Below are 25405 nucleotides of genomic sequence, written 5' to 3'. Positions count from 1 at the left end.
TTTTTGGGGGGCGGTGTACAGTGGTGTGCTGCGAGGCTTGTGGATCTTAGTTCCCTGACCAGGGATTGAACCTGGGCTCCAGCAGTGAAAGCACCGAGTCCTAACCACTGGACTGCCAGGGAATTCCCCCATACTGTACTCTTTAAAACGAAGTTGCCAGGTACAGCACACACTTAAGGAGTGGAGACCCTCAATTTTTTAAACACAAAAACATGTGAAGTAGGTTTTGAGGAACAGGTGTGAGTGATGATGTTGCTGAATTATGGAGGAGTGGCAAAAAAAACAACAAAAAAACCCCAAACATACTTTTTTTGGTTTGTTTTGTTTCAGAAAAAAAAAAAAAGCTCCATACTGTCGCTATGAGAAGTAAGAAAAATGTTGATTTGAACTTTGCAATTTGTGGAATAAAAATAGATTTCAGCCTTGGGCTTTTTTTGTTGATTTAATTAAGGCAATCAGTTCTTATCTGTACCACTGTACACTTATCTGTACCACTGGGGCTCCAAAGCTATTGTTGCAGCCGGAAAAGGAAAGATTAAATTGGTCTGTCTTTCATTACTAACTGAAAGGTTATAGAACATCGCTTTCTTAAAGGCAGTGCCTTGCCAGTTACATTTACTGGACAATCCAAGTTCATGTGGGCTTTTCATAGCCTGACCTGTCCTGGGTGACCGTTTTTATTATAGGCAGAGGACCTCATTACTTCCCCCTAGTGGTCAGCTTTATAATCTTGAATTCTAGTTGGACAAATTCAGCAGGAGAAACTTCAAAGTTCATGGCAATCCTCATGATAATTTTCCTTAATATGGATGCTAAAATGACATGGTGATTGAATTTTAGTATGTCTTTTTGGATTAAAACTAATTTTTAAGTGGGTCACCGTTTTCAGGCAGCAAGTAATGGTAACTTGATTAAAAGCTAAAGTGATGAAGATTAATATTCTAGGCGGAAGGTTTACCTTGCTACCGTTCCACTGAGAACCTCAGCGGCCATTTGATTTTAACCAGGGAATTGAATCTGGCTTCTTGCAAGCGTTTTATCAGCACTGTAGGAGCAAGTGCACATTCTACATAAACCTGAAGACTACAGAGCTTTACGGGGCTAGTAGTGGGAGAATCCTCTGGAGTATTGTTTGTCATTCCTTCACAGGTAAAATTTTATCTCCAGGACAGGAAATGGCTTTCGTTTAGAGTTCTCCATCAGCATTCATTATGTTACCATGCTTTAAAAAGATGCAGCGCCTTTTATAGGATGCTATCTGGCTACATATTCTTAGAGAGTGGAAAGAACTTACAGAATTGGAGACCGGTTTTATTATTATCCTTGATGGAAATACTGGGTGACACAGTACTTGAGTATGTAGGTGGTAATCCTTTGAATGAGTTCTGGTGTTTGTGCCCAGACCGGAGTTCTGTGTTATTGAGAGCCAGAGGGGATGGCATCTAAGAAAGGCAGCTAAATCAGTGTGAAATCTGCTAGTCTTCTTAGATGTGCTCCTGAGGAGGACAAAAGCAGAACTTGAGTGGCATTCAGCACTGCTTCTGTTCAGAAATGAGAAGGGAGGGATTCATACAGAGAACCAGTATTAAACCAGTCATCTCTGTGTCTGTTTGTGATACTCTCGTTGCATATGACACCATACAGATATGGTCAAGGAGCAGTTGATAACGTCTTTCTTTTCCTGAGCGGAAGTACGTTTAGTAACGAGGTTACCTGTCTGTTCTTGCTCACTCAGCTCCACCTGATACACTGGAACTCCACCTTGTTTGGCAGTATCGATGAGGCTGTGGGGAAGCCCCGTGGAATCGCCATCATTGCCTTGTTTGTTCAGGTAAATGGTCTCCTGCTATGATTGCTATATTGTGCAGAGATGCTTATTTCTAATTCATTTTGCAAAAGGTTTTTTGTTCTCTCTCATTTTTACTACTTAGAGGTGACATTAAACACCTATACAGAGAGCACTGATACTTTAAAAATGGAAAACTTGATCTCTCTGGGTCAAGGATGAGCAGCCGTATTCACTGGTAGAAAATGATTCATTGGCTTATTAGAACTTTTCTTCGGAGTGGCATTCAGGGTCTTTGGAGAAAGGAGTTAGGAAACGTCTCCTGAAGGCAGAGTTCATTTTATTATTGAAAAAGAATTTCAGAAAATATTTTTGGACCTTGCCTTCCTGCAGAATCTAAGAGAAGTCAATACTATAATCATGTAGTAGATTCCTTTAGCTATTCATTATTAATAATTTTCACTCTAAGATGATTTGAAGTGCCTTGTAGAAAACACTGATAAAATGAGAGCGGCAAAGACCTTGGTGGATATAGTCAATGTAAAGTTTAGATTTGAGCTCTTTGGTGGGCGAAAAGAATATTATATAAATTCAGTGAAACATACAGAAGCGGACCATATGCTTTCAAAGGTAAAATTTTAATTCAGTTCCTAAGGTGAATCTTTTAAACTTTGTCTTGATGTAATTACTTGATGTAATAAAAGATTGAGAGGTGAAGGAGACCCTGGAAATTGTAGGCTTCCCCCTTCCACCTCTTAGAGAAGAGAAACCAAGGGCCAAAGAGGCCACGTCATTGTTCATAGTCACACAGGGATTTGATGTCACCAGTCAGGACCAGAAACCATTGTCCACTCTGTGTGGTTCCAGGCTGCCTTTGGATAACCTAGTGGTCCTTAATAACTTAATTTTCCAAAGAGTGCTGAGGAAGGGACCTTTTGAAACCTCTTTTTTTCGGGGTGGCATATATTTCAGTAGTATTAATTCCAACAATTTCCTGTTATAAATAACTCTAAGATATTTCTTTATTGATGTTTGAAAGTAGCCTTCCAGTTTTATTTAGCCTTTTAGTATTTTGAAATCCATGTTTTTAAAGTATAACACATGTCATGGAATTTAAAACAAATCCTTACATTTTAAGATAAATCTTCTCAATTCATTTCATGCGTTTTTCACAGGCAGGGCCCTATATTCCTTCTATTTTATATCTGCATTGTATAAGGAGAATGGAATCACAAAATGTTGATGAAAAATGTTTCAAATTATACTACAAATATATTTTGATAATCTTTAGTATATTGAAAATAATAACTGTTAAAGTCCATCTTTTGTAACCTGAGAAAGTGAACAGAGCATCCAGATTTGACAGCATGAAGCAGTAGAAGTAGAAGGCAACGTCTCATTATTAGAAAAAATAAGAATAAAATAAAAATAACACAAATAACCAAATAGTCATCTGTAGGAGGGGAGGGAACATGTGAGTTGCATCTTTGGAGGCGGTACTCAATACATACTTGTGAATGGAATTCAGTATGATAACGATGTTTTCACTTACTGCTTCTCAGTGTAGAGCAGCTGACATGCAGTAATAGTGCACTAGATTGGAAGCCGAGTCTCTTGGGACCAAACATCGCCGTTCCCTGGGACCAGCTCATTACTGGAGGCAGGCAAAGCTTGGAAGCTTGTCCTCTGGCTCTGACTTTCCATAGGAGGGAAAATCCAGGTTATCTACGTGAAAATGCCTTTCTCGGGAGAGAACAGAGTCGCAGAAACTATAGAGCAAACATTCACGGAGGAAAGAAGGGCTGATCCGGAGTGTCAGCTGAGGCAGAGAGGAAAGGACCGCATGCGGGGGTCTTGCACTTAGGTCAGAGGCTGGGAGAAGCGGAGGGGAGGAAGTCCAGGCAGTGAGGATAGACTTCCCTTTCAGGAAGCTTGACTCAAAGACAGATGGGGTGATAACTAGTGGTGATGTGCACAGCAAGGTTCAGATTGTTTCACATTGAGATCCGAGATGGGCCTGTGTTTTTATTCTGAGCAAAAAGGGCTAGCGCAGATGTTGTTTAAACATACCAGCAAGAAAGGGGATAATTGATGTAGAAAAGCCTCAGAGGAGGTGGAAAGGCGTGGGATGAGAGCTTAGGTGGATGGACTGACCCTGGACAGGACGGGCCCCATCCCTTCTCCGAAATAGAGGGCCAGGAGGAAAGGGTGGGCACGAACGGCACACATTTTTAGGTGAAGAAAGCCAGGAATTTAGGGGAGTTTATGCCTGATGACCTGTACTATCTGAGACATGCAAAGCAAAATTATTTATAGAGCAAAGGAAATATGGGTGTGGGATTGGGTTTTGAGATAGCGCAGGAGGGGAATGACAATAGACTTGACGGTCCTTGTGGGAGACCCACTTGAGATTGGACATCACAGATGGTACAGGACAGCAGATCATCCAGGGAGAGGAGCAGAGAATTCTAGCAATTTTCTTTTTTTCTGGCCGTGCCCCGCGGCATGTGGGATCTTAGTTCCCCGAGCAGGGATTGAACCTATGCCCCCTGCAATGGAAGCACAGAGTCTTAACCACTGGACTGCCAGGAAAGTCCCTCTAACAAATTAATTGTTGTATTGATCCGTTACAGAGCATAAGGTTTAGGAGGACAAAGGGATTAGAGAATGGAGAATGGTTGAAGAGGTGTCGTTCAGCATAGGCAGGAAGGGAAAGGGATGAAGCCAGGAGGGACCTGAGGGGCGTGACGCCTTGTGATCGGTGAACAGGAAGAGAGAGAAAAGAAGAGAGAGCTGGCCGGATGGGCACTTGTGGTCAGAGGCAATGGTCTTTGTTTGGAGTTGCAGTTTTCAGAGTGAAGACAAATGCAGGGTGTGTTCTCAGGATTGGTTTGCTGAGGTGGGAGGGAGCTGACGGGCATGAACTGAGGGGTAAAGAGACAGGCCAGGGAGGGCACAGGTCACGCACAGGGACGCTGAAGTCCTCCGGAGTGACGGCAGGAGGGGATGAGCACTGAGAACGACCGGCGGGTCAGTAAGTGACCAGTAGAGCAGGATCGCAACGGGAGAGGGCAGTCCGCTCAGAGGAGGAGGGTGGCTTTGGGCTTGTGGGGTAGAAGACCCATCTGAAAGTGACAGCTGGGAGCTGGCTACAGCTCTCACTCCTGTCTTGAGGGAGACTGCACAGTGTCCACTCCAAAGGCTTGGGAGGGTGGTGGCCTTGAGCAGACCCCAGGGGTTCACAGAGACCCCCTGGGGGAGGTGGCGGGAGAGCTTGTCAAAACTGCGGAGTCATCCAGTTTCAGAGGCTGCGGTGGAAAATGAGGGGGGATTAGCGTTAGAAGCAGAAAAGCGCAGGGCGGTGCAGGGCTGAGGTCGTCCGAGAGGAAACTCACCAGAGGGCTGGCATTTGGGGCGGCGGTGAAAGATGGCCGAGGGGAGGGTCAGGAGTTACTGGGTTCCTGGCAGACTGTTGGTCCCATGTTGCGTTGCCACCTGGACTGCTGTAGGATTTTAGGGGCTGAGGTGTGCAGAGGATCCGTCTATATTTTCTTTTTGGTGGCTGTAACCCCTTCAGACAAAACTTTGACAAAGAAGGAAAGAGATCGAGCAATAGCTGAAGTTGGTTACAAAATACAAAGTTTTGCGCATAAGGTTAAGAACCTTTATAGACAGAAGGAGCCAGTAAGAGTTACTAAGTGCTGCTTTATGTAAGAACTGTATTCGACGCTGTGTAGCATTCTGATGGGTGGTCCGGGTGATAGTCACTGAATTACAGTGCACCGTGCCCTGTTCTAAGGTTTGTTTTTTAAAAATATTGATTGATTGATTGATTGATTTGACTACGTTGGGTCTTAATTGTGGCATGCGGGAATTTTAGTTGTGGCATATGGACTCCTGGTTGCGGCACGTGGGATCTAATTCCCTGACCAGGGATTGAACCCAGGCCCGGCCCCCTGCATTGGGAGCGCAGAGTCTTAGCCACTGGACCACCAGGGAAGTCCCTGTTCTAAGGTTTTTGTTTGATTGAGTCTTGTCTTCAACCCCGTCACTTTTGTCTGCCCCACTGTAGAGAGGAGGAAGCTGCAGGACACAGAGGTTAGGTAGACTTGCTCAAGCCTAAAAAGAGAGTCAGGGTCAGAACCCAGCATCCAACGCAAGTGACCTTTGCTCCTGGACCACTACACTGTGTGGCCTTACAACGTTCAGATGTGGACTCTTCAAGGAGTTAAGCTCTGACAAGAGATGCATGAAGTAAAGACAGAGCTGACCTGTGGGTGTAATCACCCAAGTGCTACATTGTGGTTAAACCAGTACAACAGAGGGGTCTGTTTCCCCTGAAGATGGGGTGAAGGTGTCTGCCTACAGGTCCAGGCTTTTGCACCCAGGAGTAAATTTCCCTAAGATATACATATGTGTGTGTGTGTGTGTGTGTGTGTGTGTGTATATATATGTATTTATGTGTGTGTGTGTATATATGTATTTATGTGTGTGTGTGTATATGTGTGTGTATATGTGTGTGTGTATGTGTGTGTGTATGTGTGTGTATATATATATACACATATGCACATATAATATATATATACATTTTTTTAACTTAAGAGAATTCATTTTCTGTTTTTAGTGCCTATCTCAGGAATTGCAAACACTTGGAAAATGATGTCTCAATTATTTTGAACTGATTGGCCTATCTTAGGTTATGTAAGTTTTTTGTCTTACCTCTTTCCTCTGATGCCCTTTCACCTAGCCTGTTTCCCAGTTGGATCATGTGGAGAGAAACAGGGAATATAAACATGGTGACAGCTCTTCTGGCTCCTTGTAGGTCATTCTCCAAAATTTTTTTTTTTAACATCTTTATTGGAGTATAATTGCTTTACAAGGGTGTGTGAGTTTCTGCTTTATAACAAAGTGAATCAGTTAACCATATACATATGTTCCCATATCTCTTCCCTCTTGCATCTCCTTCCCACCCTCCCTATCCCACCCATCCAGGTGGTCACAAAGCACCGAGCTGATCTCCCTGTGCCATGCGACTGCTTCCCACTAGCTATCTATTTTACATTTGGTAGTGTATATATGTCCAAAATTTATGGGGAAGAGAAAAAGCCAACTGTAACAAGGATTGTTTGTCTGAGGTTATAAATTGTCTCTGCTGTGACTGCCCTCCATTATCATGGACTGTTGAAACTTGGCTGAAAAATGGAAATCAGATTGCACTTACAATTTTTCAAGTTAGAGTCAAGAATATTTAACATCATATTCTTTTTAAAGTCTCAAATTCTTTGGAACATTTTATACACTGAAAAAATGTAACGATACATAATGCTTTAAAAGAGAAAGCTACTGGGAATTCCATGGTGGTCCAATGGTTAGGACTCAGAGCTTTCACTGACATGGCCTGAGTTCAGTCCCTGGTCAGGGAACTAAGACTGCGCAAGCCACTCAACGGGGCCCGGAAAAAAAAACATAGAAAGCTACGAACAGCATATTCTTATTTAATTAAGAATAAAAAGGGGATTATAGAACTATGTCCTGTGGTAATCAAGAAATGTCCTGATTTTGGTGACAGGATAATGAGTACATGTGAAACCATGTACTCATTTTTCTGAGTTAATAAAAGTTTTCAACACGGATAAAATCTTTATAGTAATGACCTAGAAATGCCCAGGGTGAAAATGGAAGGCCTTGGGAATGTGTTGAATAATTTTAATTCAGAAATATCCTTGAAATTTCTATATCGCAGTATTATTACTTTATATATATATAGCACAGCGGGTAAACCTGTACTTAGCAAGGTGAATTTGGAATGGATTCTTGGAAATGTCTATCTGATACTTTCTTGTACTGGCTTCTGTTACTGTTACACCTTTAATTGCCTTCAGTAGATGTTGACCTGGCTCTTATTAAAAAGGGCATTTGTTCCCCAGGAAGGACATTCAGGTGAACTTGAACTTCACTTCTGTTGGTTATTTTAAGTAGAAGCTACACATTTAAAAGCTTTATGGTTCTGGTTTATGCTTTACACTTTGCAGATCGGAAAAGAACACGTAGGCCTGAAGGCTGTCACTGAAATCCTCCAGGATATTCAATATAAGGTAAGTCATTCTTTAAAAGAAAATAAAACTACTGGCTGTGTCAGAGGCTTCCAAGCCCACCTTCAGGCTGGGGGATTCCCTAAAAGGACTCACAGCCAAGTGCTTAGCCTCCTGGTTGTGGTTTCTTCCAGCGGAAGGCTACAGTCCCGGAGAAGCGAGCCACAAGCTTTAGACAGCCCCGCCCCGTGGAGTCGCATAGGGACACACCTGATTCTCCTGGCAGTGATGTCACAACACGTGTGAAGCATTGCCAACCAGGGAAGCTTTCCTGGGCCTTGGTGTCCAGGGATTTTATTGGGGGTCAGTCATGCCAGCCGGCAGTGCCTGAGGGACTGACCTCAGCTACTCTGACTCTAGCCCTCCCCCACCCTGAGCAAAACCAGGCTTTCACCATAAATCACAGTGTTGGGATATACTTATCTGGTCCAACTGGTGCAGCCTGACCCAAGGCCTCAGGCACACAGAGCCACTCTTCTCAGGCAGCATATTCCAAGGGCTCAGAGACTGTCTCCCAGGAGCCAGCCAGGGGCCAGTCTTGAAGACAGGCCTTTTAAATTTTTTTTGGATTGTGGATTCGAGCAACCCAGGCCAGCTGAGTTACCACTTTCTGCCCGCTGGTTATAGGAAGGTAGTGTAAATGAAACAAATAAAAATTGTGGCAACCACACGTCAAAGTATTTAAGTAAAAAGAAAAAAAGAGACAAGTACCTATAAGCCATAAGATGATATATCCCACAGAAGGTGATTCAGGTTGATTTGAGCCTGTAGTGATTCGGCCTAGCATTGCCGGGAAGCCCAGTTCTCTTATAAACAGTACCTTTTATGCTCACGTTGAGTCAGTAGAATCTGAGTGGCCTTGTGGGGGAGAAGTTCAATCCCATGTGGGTGCTGGAGATACCGCACAGGGGTCCAGAGACCCAAGGCCAACCCTAAAATCTGTCTGGAAACAGTCTCGCTAGCTCTAGACTCACTAGCTCAAGCCCAGAGCATCTGGAACCAGGCAAGAACCTCTACAGAAGGTCTCCTGAGCACAGGCTCAGAGCGAATCCAGCTGCCAAGGGAAGGCACAGACTGGTCACAGAAGCTGGTGAAAAGGGGACAAGGACACATTTTCACTGGCATTTGTTGAATAGAAATGGGTTGAGAAATTTTCCTTTATTGCTTCAGCTAATGTGACATCAGTCATTACGGAATACAGGAGGATGGTGGGAGGTAAGTAAGCTGGATTCTTTAATGTGTCCAGCAGTCCCCAGAAGTAAGGAAGAGAGCAAGAGGTCATGCACTTACCTTCCCTGTTATGTCTGCATTAGTGGAGTAATCTTATAAGAGACATCCAACTGGCGTGACAGGTCTGTCTGTCTAAGGACCGACATTTTAAATGGGACTATTTAAAATAGTGATCAGAAATGTGAATTGGTGATGGTACACATAGTTTATTGAAATTTAAATCTAGTTTTGATAAACGTGTATTGAAATTTAATATTTTCATCTGAGTGTCAGTTCTTCCCCTCTGGAGGAGGAGAGCATCCAGGATAGGTCCTAGAGCTGAGCTACCAAATCCAAAGGGGGCAAACCGAGAATTTGGGAGGCAGCCCGTCCTGCCAAGAAGGTTAGGAATTGAGATCGTAGTACCAGGAAGAAAGTCGTTACTAAAGAATTCCCTGAGCCAGTGCCTAAGTCTCTGGTCTGGACGCGCCAGGAGCCAGAAAGGTAGCTGACATGGGGCATATGGACACTGGACGATTTTAAGTTTCACACCTGGAATTATAGGGAAAATTGAGCTGCAGCAGCAGAGAAAAGAGCTACAGACTCAGAGCAGGAGTGTCTTGTTGGAATCAACCCCTGTGGCTCCAATGAGAAGACAGATTGACACAAATCTGTGGGGTCTGATAATGCCATTCAGAAAAGACTTCAACCTGGATTTTTAGTGCTCATAAATGTTCTTATTCTAAAATTTAGAAATTTTATGTTAACATGGGGCACATTGTTTTCTGTTTCAGGGGAAGTCCAAAACAATACCCTGCTTTAATCCTAACACTTTATTACCAGGTAAGCATTCATCTGCGTAAGATGAATTTTAACTGTGGTTATGACTGCACTGTTTTCCTCAGAACATACACAACTATATCCTATTAGTTAATAAAGTTTCTTTACAATTTGTATTCTCTGTAGTTGGTACCAGTTTCAGATTGCTCTAAACCTGGGAGTAAACCTTTTGAAAGAATAAACACTTTACCGCTAGTTCCATTAATCCACGAAGAGGTTTCTTTTGGATTTTCATTCCTACAAATTGCCTCCTCTGTGTAAAGCACGACTGTAATAACATAACCTTGATATACGTGTAAGATTGGTCAGTGCAGTTCTTATTAATCTCTGGTGTGACATAAACTTTATATCTAATTTTAAAAGATAACCTCTTTGCAATGATATTATTATTTAGCTATTATTTCTAAATACTTAGGTATGCCTGAACAGGTAAGAATTGTATATAAAATACTCAAAATATAATTTGTAGATAAAGGTTGTTTTGTACAAAATTTTGGTCTTCACATTTCTCTGCCTAAACTATGTGAAATTGTTTGGTGTTCCAAACAAAACCAAATGCATCGTATCTTCTACTTTCTACATTTAATTGCACTGCTACAAACCAGTTTTTTCCATATGTTGAATACTTACCCATCATATTTAATCACAAATTCTTCTAATGCAGGGCTACAAGATTTTATAAGAATGATTTTTTTTATTCTATCATAATACAATTTCAATATTTTGCTGTTGAAGAAGTGATATAGAGGTAGCTAGAACAGCATGGTTAAATGCACAGACTGTTTTCTTGTCTCTCATTTTTATTAAAAAAAGTCAGATACATGATTTAACAGGCTTAAAAGAATCAAAAGCTCTAAATAATCACACCTGGGAACAATTGAAGCCGTCTCTCCCTTTAAATCCCAATAGTTACAAATTATCGACCTTTTTTTTTTTTGTATTTTACAAAAATTTATTTTAACTGAATTTTTAAAAAGATAATTTAAACACACAGACTTTGAAGCCAGACCGCTTTTGTTCTCATCCTGGCTCTGGCCAGGATGTTAGCCCAGTGACCATGGGCATATTACATACCCTCTGTGATTCAGTTTTCCCATCTGAAACGTGCGGGTAATAACGGGACCTATGTCACTGGTTTGTTGTAAGAGTTAAATAAGTTAATGTAAAATGCTTAGAAGAGTACTTCACGTGTCGTAAACATTCAATAGATATTGGGTATAATCAGTCAGGTAAATCATCCAATAAAGTCAAAAAAAAAATGGATACACTGCTCCTCAAGTGAGTAAACTTGATATATAGTATATATATAGTATATAGTATATATATCAAGTATGTGTATATATAATATAGTATATCAAGTTTATATACATCCAGTTTATACAGCCATATTTAAATATGTATAGTAACCCATTGAGAGAAACTGCTATAAATAACAGAAAGAGGATTCATCATGTTTTTTATTGATTGTTTTCTCCATGATGATTAGATTAAAAACACAAACGGGAGGCTCTAGTTTAAAAATGACATCCGTCTGAGAAGTGTTATTTGGACAGTTTGTAATTTTGAAAATTATTGTTGGAATCTTCCAAATTATTTTTCATTAACTTGCCTTTTCCGTGACACGCCCACGTGATGGCACAGACCCTCTGCTGCGCGATTACTGGGTCTACGAAGGCTCTCTCACTATTCCGCCCTGCAGTGAAGGTGTTACCTGGATATTATTCCGATACCCTCTAACAATATCCCAGCTACAGGTGAGTGCAGTGCTTTTAAATCTTCCAGAATGAAGTTCTGAGTTAAAGCTTACATGTTGTCTCTACAAAAGGAAAACACGTCTGTTTTACGTTTTGACTCCCTTTGGATCAGTTAGATCAGTCACATCTTTTCAGATAAAAGTTAAATGTCTTGAACCAGTGAAAGCAATGGAAAGGTCAAGGATGAAGAAAACCCAGCTCTCATTTATGATCTGTATTTTAAAAGTCAGTTTTTATAGAGTAAATAGAAGTCAGTGAAATAGCCAAACGTTTGATTATTATAGTTATTCCTTCATGTGGGTTTTCCCAGGCATTGGAGAGAAAAAAGGTCTTGGAAGTAAAGTGAGAATGCCGGTTATTTCTGTAAGTCACATGCAGGCTTTCTAATAGCTCTTTCTTGGCTTGCACAGGAAAATCCTGTATGCAGAGGGTGAGGGCGCTAAAAAGAACGCCCCGGAAAGTTCTGGATTGTTCTCTAGCCCCATTTTTGTCCACCTACCACTCACCTTGGGTACAGCATAGGTGCTCTAAATGCTAATGCACAGTGTGTGTGTCTCCAAGGTGAGCTGTCACTAGGGTGTTAGCTGGCAGAGCAGAAGGCAACATCACTACAAGGTGTTTAAACAATGGTTTTGATATTATTACAAAAAAAGCTTTAAATGTCTCCTATCCCCCAGAGGTCTGTCTAAGGATGTGTTCTGGAAGGCTATACTTGTTCTTCATGATCAGTCTCAAAAGACTTGGGCAGTCCTCTCAATAAACCAAGTTTCCTTTAGAAACTTTTTACAAACTTTTATTATGTCCCCTATCATTTTATAAGAAGTTCAAGTTTACTCACTACTCAGGAAAGCCTTCTTTTGTTTGTCCTTAAATCTTTAAAATCATTCTTTCAACCTTTAACAATTTCTTATTTCTCTTTTTTCTAAGGATTAATTTTAAAAGTGCCCCATTCAGCATCTTCATTGTTTCATTATTTTAGAAACTTTGATCACACCGCCTTTGGGCCTTCGTATTTTTAATATGACAGACCCCAATTCCTTTATTTATTCATTCATCTGTTTTTTTCTTACAAGAAACTGTTCCTGACTGCCAACCAGACACAGAGGATGCAGAGATTCAGACACAGTGTTTACTCTTAAAAAGTTCACCATGGAGTTGTGGAGGCAGATGACTATTAGACAGCTATGTTGTGTCATAAGTAAGGTGCTCTGGAAACACAAAGGACAGAAACCCAATCCGAACTGGGAGGTCCAGGGAATAACTCCTGAAAAATATTAGGAGTTAGTCTAGTAAAGGAGAGGGAAGAAATTAGAAGTTTGAGTCTAATGTTAAGAGTAGAGGTTTGGACTAATGACATATAGATTTGGAATTTAATAGCAAAGGTGGTAACTGCTGTGACAGATATACCTCAAAACTTCAGTGACATCACAGTAAGAATTTATTTTTTACACACGTAAAATGTGTTTTTACATTTTACAAATCCAGCAAATGTGTTTTTGATTCACAGTGAAGGCTTTTCTTTTTTTTTTTTTTTTCGGTACGCGGGCCTCTCACTGTTGTGGCCTCTCCCGTTATGGAGCACAGGCTCCGGACGCACAGGCTCAGCGGTCACGGCTCACGGACCCAGCTGCTCCGCGGCATGTGGGATCTTCCCGGACCAGGGCACGAACCCGCGTCGCCTGCATCGGCAGGTGGACTCCCAACCACTACGCCACCAGGGAAGCCCAAGGCTTTTCTTTGTGCATTCAGGGAACCGGGTTGAAAGACACTCTGCCATCTTTAATACCTCACTTCTGGGTCCTTAGGTGTGGTCATGTAGCCAGCAGGAAGGGAAAGAGCGTGGAGGCTCTCAAAGGGGGATTACTTTTAAAGGGCCAGACCTAGAAATGGCGAACACCATTTATGCTTACATTCTGTTGGCTGGAACTCAATCACATGGCCATACCTGATTGCAGGGGAGGCTGAGAAGTGAATTCTAGCTTCACGTCCAAGAAGAAGAAATGGATTTGATGATCAGATTAGCTCAAGCTGAGGAAGAGGCAAGATAGCCCAGCTGAGTGCAAAACCCCAGTGTAGGTAGAGGAGATGGCAGCACATAGGGAACTAGGGACTTGCCCAAGGGCCTTGGGAACAGCCAGGAGGGAGTGAGTCCAGGACAGGAGAGAGTATCTCCAAGATGCGGAGAAGAAAGGTTAATAGTGACAAATGCTACAGAGAATTTAAATAGGATGCATGCTGCCCACCCAGGTAGAAAATAACTACGCTATATAAACACGTGCCCAGATGCCGCTGCTGGGTTCTCGCCCTTGACTCCTGTTTCTTGGTCTTGTGTGTTCAGTGGTGGATCCTGGTATTGACACTTCTCTGTTGCTGAGCTTTGGCTTCTCTTCTCCAGTATTATTCCTCCACCATCCCTTCCGTTATGCTGCACTCGGTGTTCCAGGTCAACACCCCAGCCCATCCAAGCAGTTTGCCTTGAGGCTCTACCATGGAGAAAGCCTTCATTTCTTTTCAGAGTTGCCATCATGCAAACAAGATTCATGAACAAGGACCATCATTGCCAGTTAACTGAATTGTTAACTGAAGTGAGATGTTTCCATGGAGTGTTGAGCTGAAAGGAGAAGGGGACCAAGGGTAAAAGTTTTAACTGACATTAGTCACAAGGAGAGGAGACTGGCAGAAGTAGTAGAAGGAGCTCGGGCTCTACAGTCACATTTGTTCAGCAGTTTAAAGGTAATTTTCTAAAAATAGGTCAAATCTTTTAGTGAAAAATAAAATTTTTCTCTATAACCACAATAAATGTCTATTTATTGGAAGTCAGTTCGAATTAACCTTGCTGAGCCACAGAAAAGAAGATTCTCAGTTCCACTTAGAATTCCATTAAGGATTCCCTTGCTAGCACGGTATGGGGAACGTTAACTGACAGTCTGTAAATGTGAACGAGGATGTTTTACTTCCACGTCGACCAGTATGCTATGCGAAAACCCAGAGACAAATCGTCATGCCTTTCAGTCTCGCCGTCTTCAAAGGGAGCCTTGCTTTGTATTGTCCCTTTGAGTAAGGCCAGTGACAAAGTCTAGCCCTAACCCACTAAGTGATGCTCCTCAATTATTGGGAAATAAGCTGTATCTTCCTCAAAGGGAGCCAGAGGCAAAGGAATGTCCATTGGAAGGAATAATCCCAACTGCTCTTGGAAATAGACGACTTTCCAGTTAGCTGTGTCTTTTCAAGAAAAAAGATGTAGGTTCTGTTAGCACAGAGCTCCATTGTAGCATCTGTTCAGAGGGCGGGAATGTTGAAATGGACACACACACACACGCAGGTAAATTAAAATGGAATTTAGAGTGACTTAGGAAAAAATTATAATTTTAGGAGAATATAAATCAGTCTGTCCTTGACCTGAATGTTTCACTGTTGCTGCTCATATAATTTCATAGAAGGCAGAGCCCAAAATAGAGGAGGTCCAGAGAGGGCAGTACAAACAAGAGGAACCCAAGAGAGAGGATGTGATTCTAGAATCAAAACCAAGAAAAATTGAGAAGCCTCATCCTGTTGTACTTAAAGAGGAGCAGAGAGATACAGAGAAGGAGGCAGAAAGCGAGGGACAGAGGATTGATACAGAAAATAACAAAAGGAATAGCCAATGGCAGGTGGAGTGGCTACTAAGTTGATTATATTGAGAAATAGAAAACTTTGTATTGCAAAAAATCATGTGTCCTCTTATAGGCGTAACATGTAATAAAGCAGCTGGATATTATTGTAGAAACAGTTGTATCTTGAAATGCGTCATCTGTCACAGGATAATAGTGTCTGCACTTGCAACGTAATTAAGGAAAAAGCTCTAGATCATAATGCTTTCCTAGGAAATGCACAGCTGCTGGAGGTGGGTGGGGGGAGAAGGAGTCAGCGGCTGAAGTGTGGTGTTGACAGCTAAGCCTGTCGTGGACCATTTGCATCTTCTTGGGCACTAAGAATTCTAGCATCTGGGACTGGAAGCTCCTGATTGGTTGACTTTTTCATGTTATTCCTGGTTAGCACATCGTATGCTAGGGGAAAAACCCCACACAATTGGATGGATTTGGATGAGTGTAATTTAAAACATTTAAAAAAGTGATCTGTAACCATTAAATTACTGTAAGATAAACAGTTGTCTAAAGCATTTAGAAAGCCGAAGTGAAAAAAAATTTTTTTTTTTCAGCTGGATTGTTTTTTGTTTTTGTTTGTTTTTGGTTTTTTATAGCTGCACTGTGAGGCTTAGTTCCCCGACTAGGGATTGAACCCAGGCCATGGCAGTGAAAGCACAGAGTCCTAACCACTGGACCACCAGGGAATTCCCTCAGCTGGATTGTTATGTTTGGAAATGGGATTCTGAGAGCAGAATAAAAATACCAAATTTAATCAAATCTGACAACGGAAATTGTAAGACACATTCTGATTTCACAGTGACCTTAAAATGTGAACAATATTCAGAATTGATCACACGTGGTATTCTGATATAATGGCACATGTACAAATATGTGAGCATGCGCACACACACACACACAAATGATTCTTCAGTTTTACTCTCATTTTCCTGTCTTTTTTCTCCCCACTTTTTCTGCACGTTCCTCTTACTCACCTGTTTCTATTTCTTAACTTACCTACTTTTCCCAGATTAGATGTGTCTGTCTTTGTTTAGTCCTTTCTCTTTCAACTTCCAGTAACGCCAGTGAAACAGAGGAATATGGATGTTGTTATTGGTTTTCACCATGTGCATATACGCCCGTTAGAACTCGGAAAACCGTCTTAAATTTTGTTTCCTCCCAATCCTGCCTCTTCTTCATCCTTCCCCATTTCTGACTTCCTGTGGATTGAAAAGTGGGACTCTTCCTAGCCCGATTTCTGGCACAGATGCTTGTGGCCTGTGGGGTCTGGGAGCCCGTGTGGCCTTGGACCTCTGAGGAGCAGGCGTTTTTTATGCTGCATGTGGGATTTGAGTGGCCATTAACTCTGCAGACCAGGATACTGCGGGACCCCAGCACGGTTACGTTTGAAAATGATTCCAAGTGATGTGGAACATTTGTTGTGCATTTTCTTCTGTGTCCGTGTTTCTCTAATTTGAGTGTGCAACAGAATCCCTCCCGGGAGGGCATGTTAAAACACAGACTGCTGGGGCTTCCCTGGTGGTGCAGTGGTTGGGAGTCCGCCTGCAGATGCGGGGGGCACGGGTTCGTGCCCCAGTCTGGGGGGATCCCGCGTGCCACGGAGCGGCTGGGCCCGTGAGCCATGGCTGCTGGGCCTGCGCGTCCGGAGCCTGTGCTCCGCAGTGGGAGAGGCCACAACAGTGAGAGGCCCGCGTACAAAACAAAACAAAACAAAAACAAACAAAAAAACACAGACTGCTGGGCCGCACCCCAGAGTTGCTGATTTGGTGGGTCTGGGGCACTTATTCCAGGAAGCACACTTTGAGAACCACTGTTTCTCATCTACCTGCATTTATGTCCCCAGCTAATTGAGGTCAGCCGTCTTAACCCCAGAATGCTGAGTGCCTGAAGGCCGGTGTGCTGGGTGGCACTAGACCAGTCCTGTCCAATGGAAACACCACGTGAGCCGCATATGTGAGAGAAAATTGTCTAGTAGCCACAGTAAAAAAGTCAAAATAAACAGGTGAAGTTAATTCAGGTAGTCTGTTTCAACCCAGTGAATCAAAAATATCATTTTAACGTGTAATCAGTGTAACAGACCATTGATGAGATTTTTCACATCCTTATTTTCATACGAAGTCTGACTTTGTGTGTATGAATCCTGCGTTTCCAGTACATCTCAGTTCAGACTAACAACATTTCGAACACTTGGTGGCCACATGGGGCTGGCTGGCAGCTGCTGTCCTTAAGCAGTGTAACTCTAGGACTTTCTCTTGCTCCTGGGAGACTCCCTCTTTCCTTTCTTAAAATGCGTTATTTTTAGGGACTTGTGAGAAAGTTTGTATTTCTTCAGCATCTTCCATGATACAGAGCACTTCCCATGGAGCCACGAGCTCTGTAATCTCTACGTCTCGAGTAAGTTTCGATCTGTGTGGCTCATTAGTAGCTATCCTAATGATGGGACGACAGTGGCCGAGCCCAGAGCTGGGGATTGGGTTGATAGGCAAGTTTACATCAGTGTTCCTGGGGAAAGAAAGTTCTTTTCTCTAAGTCTTCCTCAAAAAAAAAAAAGATCAGATTAAGGACTGATCAATGACAGAATGAGGGTTGTTTTAGGGATGAAAGGTCAGGAAGAGAGAGCAGTGATGTTAGAAAGAAAGTTAGATAATGGGGTAGAAGAAAATGAAACCAGAACAACAAAGTTCAGTACATGAAAGGTGGAGAGATATGTGTGTGTGTGTGTGTGTATATATATATATATATATATATATATGAAATCTCGTTACATATACACATATATGGACTATTTAAGTACAATTTGCTTTGTTCCCTCTATTTAACTACTACCACAAGGAATTCATTTCCTCTAATTCATGGATCATCGCCTGGTGATGAAAGAGAATAAGATGAGAACACCGACTTTTATGTGTTATTTTTCTCTTCTAACATGATGACATATGAACTGTAAGTCAAAATAAGTCTATTATAGGATGTGCACAGGACCTCGGAAACTACTAAAATTAATGAGTGCCAAACCTCAGACCCTAGAAATTAGCCCTTTAAATGCACACATGAAAAGAAAGCAGAACTTTGAGTGAATCATCGGGGTCCTGCAATAAGGAGGTCGCAGTAAATGTCTGAGACCCACTGGCGTGCCACCCGGGTTCAGAGGAGAGTGACTGCTCAGCTCTGCTACTTTCAGAAGGTGAGGACTTATCTCTGTCCTCTCCATCCGTCTCTTTCAAATTGGCTAAAAACAAATACCATGTTTAAGTAGAGTAGCATTAAAAATCGATGAAATCGTACATCCTGATATACGTGATAATGAGAGTCTCTGTACAGCCATGACATTTGAGTTTTGCTGAAGACTTTTATCCTGGACTATTATTCTGTTCCTTTCTCACTCTGTCTCATTTCAACGTGAGATAACGCAGTGTGTACTTGAAACCATTTGAAGTGACTAAAGGGTTCTGAGCGGTGGTTACTTCAGAAAAATTGGCATTGCAGAGAGATGCGTTTTACGGGGGATTCTCCTGCCGCCGTGGCTCTAGACATTTTTCAGATGCAGCAAGCAATATGGGTGCTGCCATATTCCCCCCTCTAAGACCCTGTGGCGGCCTAGCGGAAGATGGTTATGTAGATCAAACAGCTGATGGCTTCTATATAAATACAGCACGTGGCCGTTGTTTCAAAAAACAGGACAGTTCTAGTTGGATCAGGCTTATCCCATTGAGTGCAATCAAACAGTATTTGAAGACATGGAAAACTAGAACCATCAGAAGTCAGATTTCTAACCTGGGTTCTGATCTAACAAGCCACTTAATTTTCCCCAACTCTTGTTTTCCGACGCATATATGAATGGTTTGAATCTTGTGGGGTTCAACTCTTTTGGAGTCAGGAACCTCTTCTTAAGAAACTACTCCACAGGGAAATTTTTACAAGTCATTCAGGAGTTTCATGGGTCCCCTAAAGTCTAGGGGTCTCTAGACTTTTATTCGAACCCTGAATTAGTTCATCTCTCGCATTTTTTTCACGTTATGATTGGGAGAGGTCTATGGGTGTGCTGTATGAACCTTTGTAGGCAGAAGCCTCTGATTCGCAGATGGTGAACTTTTGGTGGATTCATGCTGTTCAGATCACACTTGCTCAACATCCGGGGATAAGTGCCAGATGTAGGGTCTACTGATGACTAGAATTTCTGAAGAGGTGGCTGTGAAGCTGGGAAAGGAGCAGCTGGACTTGGCATTGTCAGACCCGGCTAATCTGGAAACTTCCTTAACCCATGTGGCCTCAGTTTCTCCTTTTGTGTAAGGAAGGAAGAATATCTGTGGCATGTGATTTTATGGGGCATTTAAATGAAATAACAGACCATGACTTAACAGAGGTAAGTCAACTGCTAGTTGGCAGTGAGCCTCACGAATGCTTATCACGTGTTTACTTGTTGTTCAGACACTTCCCAGGGGGTTGTGTCCGGCAGACTGTGGGTTCTTAGGAGGTGCAGACCCGGCAAGTCAGGGAAACTGCAGTGCACTTGATGGGAACGGTCCCGTGGGACTGTGGGAACCTCTTCGTGTGTAACAGGAAACCTGAAAAGGGAGATGAACTTGAAAATCGCTCTTGCCAAGGGAGGAAGATGGGCTTAAACTTTTGGAAAATCAGAGGCACTCTTTGGACCTGTGCTCTCCAGAGGGCTAGACAAACATCAAAGGGAGTCTTTTGATGAAAAAACCTCCATCTGATACATTTAACATCTGGTCAGTGTTAGCGTACAGTAACACCAGAATTCATTACTTAAAGAGATACTTGGGAAGCATTTCAGATCACTGCTTCATTTGTTCACTTTTTCTCATTATGTCACAGGTGGCCATAAGAGCTTCTAGAGAGAAGTGTGTATCATTTTTGTACAAACAGATGCAGCAGGTTTCCGTGGCAGTTTGGGTTGTCTGCAGACCTTCATCCCTGCTTCTGCAGTCTTCATTCTTCTTGCAGGGGTTGCGTCTAATGTCTTAGGTCTGGAAGGATGAACTTCTTTTTCTCTCTTTGAAGTTTAATTTTAATTCTCTTTCTAAATTCTTATAATGTATGCATATTTTAAGCCATTGATGAAACTGCAGTTCTTGTTCATGGCCGGTAAGTGGTTAATCTGTTTTGTTCTGCTTTTATTTTCAGATTGAAGAATTTCGAAGGCTGAGGACACATGCAAAAGGGGCAGAGCTTGTGGAAGGCTGTGATGGGATTTTGGGAGACAATTTTAGACCCACTCAGCCACTCAGTGACAGAGTCATTAGAGCCGCGTTTCAGTAGCTGAAGAGAGCAGAAGCCGGTGCGTCTTCATCTGGGTATGTTCGGATTAAGCAAGGAAAATGAGGCACACACAGCTGAGCCTGTCACACCAAAGCGACTCTCATTGTCAACGCACTTTATTTAAATCTAGGACACATTCTCAAGCCCCATTAATCACAAGTCAGGTGGTTCGTAAAAATTTCATGCCGTGTTGGACAGAAATCTACAGTCCTTATGTTTTCGAGCAGAGCAGCCTTTCATTCTAGGTTTTGCTCTAATATCGGGTTTCATGAGGGAAGGTGCCTGAGGCAGGGGAACCCTGACATGCAAGTACCTCTCGGTACTTTACTATGTTGTCGCACCCTTGAAACCGCAGCTGTCACCTCCTATTGATGGGGGAGCATAAGGGAAGGGACTGGGGGACCTGTTGAGCCTCAAAGTGGCCCTTGTTGTTCGGTGCAGATTTGGTCGTCTTGTTTGTCGGGGTAGGTAGGTGAGGGCAGATCTGGCATGAATGAAAATACTTGTCCTATGGAAGTGCTTTTATTCGATAGATCAAGAAGCCCTTGCTAATGATCTGAGTGTAGGATGTTTCTGTACTGATTAAAACCTAATCTGTACATTTTAATATATCGAATTCAGTGTTTGTATTCCTTACCCTTAAGGACTAACAAAGTAAAACATCACAAACATGGAAAAGCTAAAATATACATAAATGCCTCTGTACTGGGTTACTTCCTCACCTTGTAGGTTGCCCAAGGGCGTGTACCTAGGTCAGTGTGCGTTGCTGGGAAACCACTGCTTCTCGTAAGAGGGAAGCGTCTGTTGGAACGGTTTCCTAGGAGTCAGATCAGAGCTCTGACTGTTTAATGGACCGCTAAGGGTATGTACTCTCATCCCGTGTGAAGGGTACAATGGACCGGGGAGTCACAGAGGAACAGAAATCTCTGGCCTCAGGGAGCTCACAGTCTCATGAGCCAGACAGCTGATACAGGAATTTTAAAGGGTGATCACGTTGTCCATGTGTTTCCCTCTCTAGTTTTCTTGCCCCTCTATTATTACTCTACTGAGGCACCCAGTACTCCAGCCAATCTGTCTTTTCTCTTCTGTGAATGTGCTTTGCTCACCCAGTCCTTCCCCCCTTCCCTTTTGCTTGTTGAAACCCTAGCCGACTAGAGGCCCAACTTGCATACGGTCCTCAGCAGGAATTCTCTCCTTGTCCCTTATATCGTACCTCTTGTTTCACATTTTTTCTAACAATTAGCTATTCATATATTTATTTCCTGTGTCAGATTTCAAGCTTCTTAAGGGTTGAAACGTGTTGAGTTTACTTTGAATCCATCATGGCATGTAACACCTGGAGTCGTGGATGTCGTTAGGGAAATTAGAAATTCCTTAGAACTTATGTGTGTCCTGTATCAGCCAACTGTGTTCCAGTCCTTCGTTCCTTCTCAGTTTCTGTGTCAGCTAGTAGATGATGAGATGATGGGGATGATGAGGAGGAGGCCAGGCAAAGTCACCTGTGGTAGGAATGAGAAGGAACTTTCAGTAATTCATATATGATAACAATGGAGAACATCCCCGAGGGCTTTAAGTTGAGCCTTATAATGGATGAGCTAAAGAATTAAAATAATATTCAGTCAGAAATCATTATTGAGCACCTACTACGTGATTGGTTCTGTGTATACAGAGATGAGAAGAACAGATGTGGTCTCTGCCCTCATAAAAGCTAGAGTCTGAGATGGGGAACCTGACAATCGAGAAACAAACAGTTCTGGCACAGGGAGATCAGCTCCGTGCTTTGTGACCACCTAGAGGGGTGGGATAAGGAGGGTGGGAGGGAAACGCAAGAGGGAGGGGATATGGGGATATATGTATGCACATAGCTGATTCACTTTGTTATACAGCAGAAACTAACACAACACTGTAAAGCAATTATGCTCCAATAAAGATGTTAAAAAAATACACAGTTAATAAATTCCATGAATGAAAAGAACCAAGAAATGGAGTGAAGGAGATTTCAGATAGAGGGAATATCTTTTGCAGAGACCCCGAGGGCCCAGTCTCTGTGGAGGTGATAAGAATTTGAGGCATTGATGCACCTGAGAAAAGCCTTGTGAGTCTGGGGTATGGAAATGCAAAGGGAAGGTCAGGCAGGGCCCCATGACTTAAAGGGCCTTGGCAGCCATGCTAAGACATCTTTACTTCATCGTCAGTGTGCTGAGATCTAAGCGTTCTCAGGGGAGTGGCCTTCTCAGGAGATCACAGTGGCTGGAGAACAAATGGACCAGATGATTGTGGGCCAGGCTGTGGCGGTGGAAGGATATTTTAGAGGTCCACTGGGTAGCCAAGGTGAAAGGCATGCAGGCATGGATACCAGCCTAGGAGCAGTGCAGATGCAGAGAAGCTGACATATGTGAAAGGGTCTTGGAAAGTGATATCTAGGGATAAATTGGACGAGGGTGCGGGGAGATGGAAATATCAAAGATAACACCTGGGGTTTGGGGCTTTAGAAACTGTGTGGCTAGAGTGCCATGGAGTGACAAGAGGGAAGCCGGAAGAGGCTCTGTCTGAGATGGAGAGCGGGAGGGGACTGAGAGAGGCTTGTCAGTCACAGCAGTGGGCCTAGCGTGAAGGAAGCTGGAATTTCAAGAGCGGAGGTCAGAAAAGAAGTTTGAACAGAATGCGGGAGTCGTGGGCATAGAGATTTTATACATACGAGTGTGTACGTATAATGTTCTCATGCTACACGGGGATGACCTCGGATGTCCATAAAATCTTACGGGATGCTTTATGACCAGTTAACCAAAGCACAGAGAAGTTAGGTCATCTGCTCAAAGCCATTGGGCAGCGGGACCAAGTTGGACCCAAGCAACCTGCCTGGCAGAGCCCCTTGTTGTAAGCACTGCAGGACAGAGGTCAGGGAGCGTCACCACGCTGGCTCTCAGGGTGGCAGGAGGACGAGGGAGGCGGTTGCAGTGGGCAGAGGTTGGGCGTGAAGGGAGGGCTGGAGATACCTTGTGGTGGCAGCTTCAGACAAGCGTGTGTAAGTTTAAGGTGTACGATGTGTATTTTGATTTGATCCATTTTTGTATTACAATATGATTCCCACCTTAGCGTTGGCTAACACCTCTGTCATGTCCCATATATATCATTTCCTTTTTTGTGGTGGGAATGAGACTTTTTTTTTTTTTTAAACAAAAGAAGTAGTAAAACTTTTCTGTATGTGGGGGGGAGGGGGAATGAGCCAGTGGATGGGCAGGGCTGAAGGTGCTGTTTCTCGAGGGGCTAGTCCTAGCAGTGAAGTCCCTGAAAAGTTGCCAGGGGATGGGGCCCTCGGCACACGTGGAGACTGACTGTTGTCATGGAACGGACACTTTGTGCGCTATCACAGGAAGGAAGGAGGTGGCGGTTTATAGACAGCATTTCACGACTTGCTTTACTGTTTAAGGAGGGTTGGGTAGAAGCTAGAAGAGGTGAGCGCTGCCAGACAGCTGGGAGATGGGTGCAGAGTGAGGGTCCGGAGGGCTTATGGGCACGACCCGGTTGGAGGGCCAGGCAGAGAGGGGTGGTGAGGTTGGTGAACGTGAATTTATGAATTTCCCCAGTGTAGGTTTGGTATACTCTCTTTGAATGTCAGTAACTATAAATGACGCTCTTTATGAAATAAGATTATTGGCTTTAGTTTTTGATCCATATCTGGTCCTACACCAGAATTGCCTGTCTCTAAATATCTAAGTAACCATCACTACTTTATCTCTGTCTTGCACGCACACACACACACACACACACACACACACACACACACTCACTCTTAAATGTTTATGAGAAGATTACATATATTTCAGGTACTTCATATTCATGGTATGATAGGAGGACAGTGTGTAATTTTCAGTCTTCGATTAATTGCAGTTTAGATATTTTAAGAGAGGATGGATTTATGTCCTTGTCTTGGTGGCTGAGATTGCTAAAAGGAGGTCATTTTCCCCCAAATTCCTAAGAGTGGTGCAGAAATTCTTTCAAAGGCGACTTCACTTCTGACCATATCCTTTTATGAGTACATTTTTGATCCTTTTATCTTGAAATGTGTAATACAAATCTAGTCGTACTGCTACATAAAAATTATATCAGGAAATCAGACTTATGGATGTGTGCTTTTTATTTGATATTTAATAATGCCCTAAGGCAGGTAATTCAAATTTTTATTAAAGTGAAATGACTTGACAGTCAGACTTTGAATTTAATGCATGAATGTTTCATTTAAGCTCTTGGAACTGAAAAGGAAAAAAAACCTTTTATTCTGATAGTTCTCTAAAAAATGTTCAAAATAATTCAGATTTATTTTAGCTACGCTTTACTAAAATAACTTTAGTTTTTGGACTTAAAATGACATTTATTTTTGCATGACATGTCTAGACATCTGGAGGGTTTTGATAACCAAGACTTATTACTACCATGAATTATCTGTGACTTTTTGTATTACCATTTAGGAAGTATGAACTATGGTTTTGTACTTGTTTAAAGAGTTAGCACATAAGTCACCCAGGTGCAGGGCTAGTTCAGATTTCTAGGAGCCAGTTTACCCAGTGAACTTTCTTTACGATGGAGAACCAAATCTTAATAACAAACCAAAATAAAACCAAGCTTTATGTCCAGTTTCCTTGCTGCCCTTGGCATGATAATATTGGTACTACCCTTCCAGTGAAATGATTATTTGCCTGGTTGTTTCATTAACTATTAACCAATTTTTAGAAAGCTATGCTGACTGTTCAAAGATTTGCCTGCTTCCCCTGTGACTCAAATATTGTTAAACTGCAC

The 25405-nt window shown here is 42.6% G+C and overlaps 1 protein-coding gene across 4 annotated transcripts in view; it reads left to right on the top strand.

Annotated features, from left to right (window-relative positions):
• Positions 1-25405, top strand: part of CA8 (carbonic anhydrase 8) — a 217758-nt gene that overhangs the window by 173918 nt on the left and 18435 nt on the right. For 3 of the 4 annotated variants that reach the window (XM_049700156.1, XM_049700158.1, XM_049700157.1), the window contains 5 exons: positions 1736-1831; positions 7819-7881; positions 9882-9930; positions 11569-11681; positions 20474-20643. In XM_049700156.1, the coding sequence (XP_049556113.1) occupies positions 1736-1831; positions 7819-7881; positions 9882-9930; positions 11569-11681; positions 20474-20608 (456 nt within the window). In that variant the 3' untranslated portion in view covers positions 20609-20643. The remainder of the gene's footprint in view (positions 1-1735; positions 1832-7818; positions 7882-9881; positions 9931-11568; positions 11682-20473; positions 20644-25405) is intronic. The other variant, XM_033437610.2, reaches the window with a different exon arrangement.

This window comes from Orcinus orca, chromosome 17, assembly GCF_937001465.1.
Source record: "Orcinus orca chromosome 17, mOrcOrc1.1, whole genome shotgun sequence".
In the NCBI taxonomy this organism is placed as follows: domain Eukaryota; kingdom Metazoa; phylum Chordata; class Mammalia; order Artiodactyla; family Delphinidae; genus Orcinus; species Orcinus orca.
This window is presented reverse-complemented; position numbering and strand designations above follow the sequence as displayed.